At 47.7% G+C, this 8,533-nt stretch overlaps 1 protein-coding gene across 1 annotated transcript; it reads right to left on the reverse strand.

The window, feature by feature from the left end:
* Positions 1–1,359: 1,359 nt before the first annotated feature.
* On the reverse strand, positions 1,360–7,045 carry PFDN6 (prefoldin subunit 6). The gene is made up of 5 exons (XM_018558147.1): positions 6,972–7,045; positions 5,585–5,648; positions 4,662–4,732; positions 3,827–3,951; positions 1,360–1,661 (listed from the first exon to the last, which is right to left on the reverse strand). The coding sequence occupies exons 2-5, from the start codon at positions 5,646–5,648 to the stop codon at positions 1,541–1,543; spliced, it is 381 nt and encodes a 126-aa protein (XP_018413649.1). The 5' UTR covers positions 6,972–7,045; the 3' UTR covers positions 1,360–1,540.
* Between the last annotated feature and the right edge of the window lie 1,488 nt (positions 7,046–8,533).

An 8,533-nucleotide genomic window follows, 5' to 3' on the forward strand; every position in this document is an offset into this window, starting at 1 on the left:
CATGCCCAGACTCCAGAACAGTGTATTATTGTATAGTGTGGCACAGCTATATCCAATTCTGCATACCTGGCTTTATATTTTAAAGTTCTTATAATATAAAGCCAGGTATGCAGAATTGGATATAGCTGTGCCACACAGTGTTCTGGTCTGGAGTCTGGGCATGTGCTCATCTATTTTCCCCACTATGGGGATACAAGCCTTAGTTAGCAATGTCATGATAAATATTCATTTCATGTTCTTCATAATAAGAAACTGACCTAAAATCATGATTTTGTACTGCTTTAGAAAAAATGTGACCTGTCCATTTATCGGTAATTGGTATCGGTGAGTACTTGAAAAAAAGTATTGGTACTCGGTCTTAAAAAAGTGGTATTGGTATGTGGCCCTACGCCAAGGACACGTTGAGTAGATCTCCAAGACAGAGCACACTCTGCGCCACTTCTCCGCTCCCCCTCCCTGACTGTTATGCTCCCCCCTCTTTCACCCACCTCCCCCCCAACCACACATCCCTCTTGTATCCCATTCTCCAGCCTTCCCTTCTCCCCGCAGCCTCAGTGCTGCTATACCCTCAGATAGTAGCAAGACCCGATTTCATACCTCCGCAGTAGCACTCAAGCGGAGGACCTTGTTCACCTCTCCTAGCCAACTTCATTGACACAACAACCAGGATCCCCGCATGTTTTTCCTACAACTGAAGTATGGGTCTAGATTAGATACTTATGCCCCCGTATAACCTGCATTGTAACCTTCACCCTGCTCTCATGGACCCATGTGGGGCCGTTGCCGCACCTTGCATTTTTCCCTTTGTATTCTTATGTAAAATGTGTACATCTTTTCTTTTTCCTCCCCTGCTGTGATACCCTTGAATTCTGTGAAAATCTTACCTAAATAAAGAATTTATAAAAAAAAAAAAAAGAAGTGGTATCAGTGTGATTATATATAAATAAAATCACAGGTGCCCTGCAAAAACATACATTAGAAGAAAAAAATATTATATATCGAATATATCTATCTCTGGTAAATCCTTTTTTTGGGGGGTCCATTGAGAGACCCTTAGAGACATACTGAGAGCTACAAAGAAATCAGAATAACCCGACAGTAAGAATTCCGGTGTCCCTCAATGGACGAAAAAGAAAACAGGATTTTTGTACTTACCATAAAATCCTTTTCTTGGACTCTATTGAGGGACACAGGAATTCTTAGACTGTCGGGTTACACCGATTCTCCTGTACAAAGCTGTATAACTAATAAATAATTCTGAGCACTCCTGTGCCCCTCAATGGACAATAAAAGAAATATTTTTTATTGAACCTGAATGAGCGACTCAAACAAACGGCACCGAGCAGAAAATAAGTGTATCATGTTTAATTGCACATAAACCTACAAGAAAGTCACTGCTAGATTTTCAGTGTAAAAACAGCAAAAAAGGACAAACTGTGGCTCGTTGGGGCATGGAAAGTTCCGGATCCACCGCAGAAGAGACCCTCCCCAACGAGTACATAAATAAAGCGATACAATAGAATGTTCCCTATATCCCATCTTAGGGCTTCACTGGTCCCTTCATCTGTGTCCGCTGGTACTCCTGCTGCAGTTTAGTGAGGGTAGCCCGCTGCTGTTCTGATTTCTGTTCCATGTCCTTCAGCATAGTCTCATATCGCTTACTGGGAACAGAAGAAGGGAGATAGCAGAATGAATAACAGTTATGTGGGGTACAGGGGTGATATCACTTATATTCAGGGCTTGAAAATCTGCTCGTCCTCTCGCCTGTGACGAAAAGGACGCCGGAGCCTGACGAGCAGCTTTCCGGCCGGCCATTGTAATTAAAGGGCCGGCCGGGGGCTTTAAATTCAAGAGATCGGGCGTCTCCAGAGATGCCCGATAGCTTGTATTAGCTGCAGCAGCTGCCGGTCCCCGAGATCCGCTGTGCCCGGTGCGGTCGGGACCGGCACGGCTGCTCTGTGATAGGAGATCGGTACACGATCTCACTCTGATCTCCTCTCCCATACCCGAATGCAGGAAGTGATGTATATCAGTGTTCCCCAACTCCCGGTCCGCGGATCAAATGGTACCGGGCCGCACAGTCTCAGTGCGATCAGCGGGCCACGGTAAAAATTATTAAACGTTCCGCGGCGATAAAAAGGTTGGGGAGCACTGATGTATATGACATCACTTCCACATTCTGCTGTCACTCTCCAGCAGATCTCTGCTTCATCGACTTCTCTGGGGGTCCCTAGGTGATCCCTGAGATCTCCATAAAGGAGGACCTGTCACTACAAATTGGCTATTACATAGGGAGCTTGTTAAGTGTAAAAAAAAACACCCCCCCCCGTGGTGATTTTATACCTCCAAAAGAAAGCTCTATCTGTCCCCAAAAATTTTTAAAATAAATCGCAAGGCTATAGTCCGGTCATGACTGACTGGTAAAACACCCCAAAAGGTTTCAAGCCCTGCTTATATTTAACACCTTTTACTTTCTAGCACACTCATACACAGGACGTGTGAAATAAGGGACAGCAAGCATGTGAAGGGGACATTACAGTCCTTGCAGCCTATACGATCACTCCAACCAGACACTACAAGTGCCAGCTCTAGGTGAGCCTGTTATCAGGATGTCCCGAGCCATCAGATGATGATCCGGCGCACACCGTACTAAAGATGTTGTTGCTGTACAAGGTGTGATAAGGTACAGACGCTGAAGCTGGTTCCCTTTACATTGGCTCCATCATTAAGTGACTCACTGACTGTGCATGTAGCCAATAAAGTGAAACCACCAGACTTGCACATTTGTTCAGATCAATGTCTCACTAGACCAGGGACGGGCAACTCCGGCCCTCCAGCTGTGCTTAAACTACAAATCGCAACATGCCTCTACCTCTGGGAGTATCCTGTAACTGTCAGTCTTGCAGACTTGTAGTTACACAACAGCTGGAGAGCCGGAGTTGCCCATCCCTGCACTAGACTGCGAATCTAAAGTCAAGATGATGCCCCTGCAGCCCTGCACCAGTAACCCCTTGGCACTGGCTTCTGCTGGTCTTTATGGGGTTCTGATCAACAGGAGGCGCCCTTTGTGATCATTGTGATTGGCTGTCAAAGTGATCATATGATTGGGTGTCCCTCTCACCCGTGCACACTTGTTCACAATCTAGTGAGACATTAATCTGAACCCAGAATTAGGATGATGACTCTGAAGCCCACGCCTGCAACCTCATGACCCTGGCTCCCATAGGCCCTTTAATGGGTTCTGAGTGACAGGAGACAAGCTACCCAATCACATGATCGCTGTGACAGTGGTCACATGATGGTCACGGGAGGTGTGTGTGTGTAAAACATCTGAGTTGCTCAACTGCAAAATGTTTATCCCAATGTATTACAGAGCAGAGTCCTCATCCCAACTAAGTTCTTAAAGTGTGACTCCGGGCCAAATAGATGCATTTACTGTTTTTGTTTTTTTTTGCCAAAGGATTTGTGGCCCTATTCAGTCTTGTGATTCACATACCTCCGCTGCACTACACAGCTAAGAGGGTTACTTTGCTATTTCCTGCTTCAGCTTTTCCCACTTCCTCCTTACTCATTACACATGATGATAATTCACTGCCCACACAGGAAGCAGGAGGAATGGACGCCCCTGGCCCGGCTGTGCAGTGTTACAGGGCTGGCTGTGGGAGCCACCAGGATTGGATAAACAGAATATACTGTATGTATCATCCGTGTATTAGGCTGTCTGCTAGGAGTTCCTCTTTAAACTGACCGCAAGGAAGGATTCAGGGAAGAAAGCAGAGCAATCAGGACATATACAGTAGATCTCTTACGGATGTCAGTAACTCACATTTCTCCATTGATATAATGCAATCGCTTTTCCACCGTGGATTTGGCTTCCTCCAGGTCCTGTTTCACCAGCACCGGTCCGATAAGCTTATACACAATGTTACTGTCATCCAGCAACCCCAACTCCTGGAAATACACACAACATGTATACGCTAAATCCACACACTCCGCTATCTGCTGTATATCTATTACAGAGGATCGGAAGTCAGTAAGTGAGGTCATCTTATGGGGAATATACAGAAAGCAATACATAGGGAAGGTTCTCAGTATCCCATCTAGATACTATATGTCATTACTATTATAACAAATGCTGAGAATATCATTAAAAAGGAGAACTATGGGGTCAGGGCTTTTCCCCATAGTTCTCCTTTAAGTTGATCATTTTCACAGAAAAAAAAAAAAAAGTGACAAAAGAGAGTTTCCTTAATACATCATAAAGCCAACCATTGATCAAGATGTTGTATGGGTGGAGCCTAAAGACTACCTAATGCCTTTAGAAACTGAAATGCCCAGGCTGTCAGAGCGCTGGCCCCCCAAATCCCCTGGGCCCTCACAGGCCCGGCTCCCCAAAATCCCCTGGGCCCTCACAGGCCCGGCCCTCCCAAATCCCCTCCGGCCCTGGCCCCCAAATCCACTGGGCTCTCACAGCCCTGGCCTTCAAAACTTATGAGCCGTCACAGTCCTGGCCTGATCCAGTTCTGGCCTTGAAAATGTCGAGTCGCACCCCACCCCCTATTTCTGCCCTTTAAAAACTCCCAGGATGGCCTGGTTCTGGCCTTGGAAATGCCGCGGGCTGCCAGAGTCTTGCTCGGGGGATTTACATAGCACAGACTCACCTTTTTTACGATGTTGTTCTCGGTGACCTGGGCCTCCAGCTTCTGCCGAGCGGACATACTAGTGCTGATATCTGCAACAAGACAGCGGGACGCAGGTGAATAAACCGGTGTGAGAGAACAGAAGCTGAAACTAGTTCTCATTCCTCCCTTAACATTTAGGTTTTAGGCACAGCAAGTACTTCCAAAAACAGTTCTCTCAGTTACATGCAGCCCCTGTGTAGAGTGATGGAGGTTTTATTGCCCTCTTCTGTCTCCACTGGGGCCACCTGCCTCTCACTTCCGGTCTCATTGACCATTTAGGAACCGAGAAGAATCTCCTTTTCACAGCTTCTCACAATGCACTGCAGCAAGTCAGTGAGAGCCCGTCCCATTTCCTGGCTGGAGGACGATGGCATCACCTAGCCCTTTCCGCCCCAGACTGTCTCAGGCCCACACCTTTCTTTCATGGATTTTAGTTCTTTCAATCAGAGAGGCTCAGCATCACACGCGGGCATTGCTTAGGTTGGTCTGCATGCAAATGTAGTCTGCCTAGAAACACCCAAACCTCCAGAGTGACACCCACCCATCATGGTATTTTCATATTTGCTCCTCCTAAGAACCAGCCCACTGCTTGTTTCACAGCTGAGGACTCTTGAGAAAAGTACTGAGGCAGGGTGCTGTGATGTCCTCAGGAAGCTATGTACAGCCACCTGCCAGTCCCTCCCACCAGCTATGATCTGCCTGAATTGCATAGAGAAGCACAGAAATCCAGTGATGACATCACTGGGTCTAAGAATAAGATACAATTTAATTTAAACATTTTATTATCATGTTGATGAAGGGGGGAGGGGGAGACCAGGGAAGGAAAAATATAAGTGGATTAAACTTCATGATGGACTCCTTTTACCAGAGACAAGCGGCGCCCTCATCATTCCATAGCTCACCTTTCTGTAACTGCTGATACTTGGTCACCTCAGCTTGTAACTTCTCCTGTAATTGGGATGCCATCTGTGAGGAGGGAAAGGATTCCAAATCAGTGAATGTGGCTTCTATTATAATGATACAACAGTGAATGTGGCTCCTATGATGATGATACAACAGTGAATGTGGCTCCTATGATGATGATACAACAGTGAATGTGGCTCCTATGATGATGATACAACACTGGCTGTCAGATCCGCCTGTAAAGAACATCCCAAGCAAGAAGAACAGGAAGAAAAATCAATAACACAACAGGGATTATTCCTTGTAACCATGGCAACAACAGTTTGTAGATGGAATTTCTAACTCTCGCGATACACCGACTACCTTTCTCAGGAGTCAGCATAGAGCTTGAGGTCAAGTTACAGGCAGCCTGAACATATCAATCAATGGAAGCTCACAGCTAGGACACACAGAAACAAGTTGTTCTCTATGTGCCCTGTTCTTACCGTACATGTGCGTTGGTGTGCGTTGAACTGTTACTGTAGTCTAATGCATTGGGAATACATGTCCCATGATTGTGCGTGTGTTGGCTGTACTACTCATGGGCCCCCAGCACAGCACCAGATCATGCTTCCCTACATGCTGCCCATGCAATGAGCATGTGCACCCGAGCACAGTGACTGATCTCAATCCCCCGCATGCTGCCAGTAGTGTGCATGGCCCCACAAGCACAATACCAGAGCCAATACTGGCCACAGGCACAGTCTGGGGTCACCACATTGGCATGCAGCCTCTGCCACTGGGGGCACCATGCTGTCTCAGACCCTGACACTTGGGGAAGGGGCCCCTGTAGGTAATGGGGTCCATGATAGTCTTCCATGTAGTAACACAGTGACCGGGACCAGAACTTATCATGGACAATGCAGCTTGTTGTATTAGGATTTGATGGACCCCCTGAATCTTCTTGTTGCGCAATTGGGCCAACACCTCCCCGCCTGGAATGTTCCGACCAATCTGATTGTTAGCTCTTCAGTTCAATGGCAAGAAATCAAATAGGCCAGGGGAACACAGACAGGAAGGCAATATAAACACAGATTTTATATACTTTATACTATATTTATTACTTTCACTGAATTGGTGTTGGACTGTGGGGTGGGGGGTAGTTGAACTCCCTCTGCCCAGAGTAAGAATGGAGGTCTGGATGTGATTGACTGTTATGAAGTAACACAGATGCCATGCATGGGGCCCCCGGGCTGATAATGCGTCAGGGCCTCCTGTGCAATGCATGCTGGGATTCTCCCCTGACATCGCCAAATGGAGATTAGGTGTCTCCACGAAGTAATGGCGGTGTGTATGTCACTCCCGCACCCGATGTCCACCCACCGTATCCCCTCCCCGTCACATTACCGTGCCTCCGTCCCAGGAAACGTGCCGCCTACACACCTCTGACCCGGAAACACTCCGCACTTCCTCCTGCAGCCGTTACCATGGCAATTGCCTTCCTGGCCTCGCCCACTGTCTCTGTTCAATCCGCGTAACTTTATTACCAACAGCCATGCGCAGAGGAGCGGGCGGAGGTGAGAGGAGTGGAGTGAGCCGCGGCTTATCTATGACTGGGAAATGATTGTTTTATTATTATTACTGCTGTATGGAGGACTGACAGCTGAGTGATGTCATATCTACTACATCCCATCTCCCGCCATGTCACCTCTGTGTGTGTGTGGTACCCCCCTCCCCAAATAAATCTCAAATATCGCGCACCTGACCCCATTACATATACTCATACCTCTCCTCCTTCCCTTTATCACATTCTCCATCCTCCATCACACCCCCCCATATCATCCCCCCCCAACACAACCACCTAGCCCTCATCACACCAACACAGCCAACCACCTAGCCCTCATTACACCAGCACAACGACCACCACCTAACCCTCATCACACCAACACCACTACCTAGCCCTCATTGCACCGACACAACCACCTAGCCCGCATTACACCGACACAACCACCTAGCCCGCATTACACCGACATAACCTCCTAACTTTCATTACACCGACACAACCACCTAGCCCTCATTACACCGACACAACCACCTAGCCCTCATTATACTGACACCACCACCTAGCCCTCATTACACCGACACAACCACCTAGCCCTCATTACACCGACACAACCACCTAGCCCTCATTACACCGACACAACCACCTAGCCCTCATTACACCGACATATCCTAACTTTCATTACACTGACACCACCACCTAGCCCTTGTTACAGCGACACAACGTCCTAACCCTCGTTAGACCAACACAACCACCTAGCCCTCTTTACCTGATACCCAGGTCCTCCCCTTGTTACACCATTACACAATCCAGGGAAGATGGAGGAGGGTCCCCAGGGATATCCTGTTGGTATATATGTTGGTCGGTGTGTCTGGGCTCTGGGCTGGTAGCTTCTCTGTGCCAAACGATCTCCACATTCACCTTGGATTGTCGCCAAACGGATCTGAGATTGAAGCGCGGCACTGAGAATGAATTGTTCAGGTTACGTTTATTCCGGCTTGAATTGGGATAAAAGGTTTTGTCACGTCACCGACACGTTTCGTGGGGCCAGAAAATGCCCCATTCATCACGGCTTGTTGATAATTGCTCCCATTTTCACCTCCGACATGAATGACATTTCATTCTCCTCCTGCAGCTTCCTCCGATATCAGCGTCACCGGGAAGCTACAGGAGGAGAATATCGTCCATTCATGTATATAGACCCGGAGCAGATCTGACGCCCGCACAGATAGACCTGGGGCCGGAATGAATGAATGGAGGATAGCAATGCCTCCTGGGATATATGATGGAAGATGGCGGCACGGGACAAGACCTGCGGGAGGACAGCAGGACAAGAGAAGGCAACGCTGGATTTCTTGGACTTGTAATTATGTGATTGCAGCATAAGAAGAGCAGAAGGGCACCCAAG

Source organism: Nanorana parkeri, unplaced genomic scaffold (assembly GCF_000935625.1).
Source record: "Nanorana parkeri isolate BGI_ZX_2015 unplaced genomic scaffold, ASM93562v1 scaffold321, whole genome shotgun sequence".
NCBI classification, from domain to species: domain Eukaryota; kingdom Metazoa; phylum Chordata; class Amphibia; order Anura; family Dicroglossidae; genus Nanorana; species Nanorana parkeri.

Excerpts from the sequence above, each read along its gene's own strand:
- PFDN6 (XM_018558147.1), bottom strand. The coding sequence starts at position 5,648 with ATGGCATCCCAATTACAGGAGAAGTTACAAGCTGAGGTGACCAAGTAT. Across the intron at positions 3,952-4,661 it reads AGAACAACATCGTAAAAAAG|GAGTTGGGGTTGCTGGATGA; the intron begins GTGAGTCTGTGC and ends GTGTATTTCCAG. Across the intron at positions 1,662-3,826 it reads CATTATATCAATGGAGAAAT|TAAGCGATATGAGACTATGC; the intron begins GTGAGTTACTGA and ends TTCTGTTCCCAG.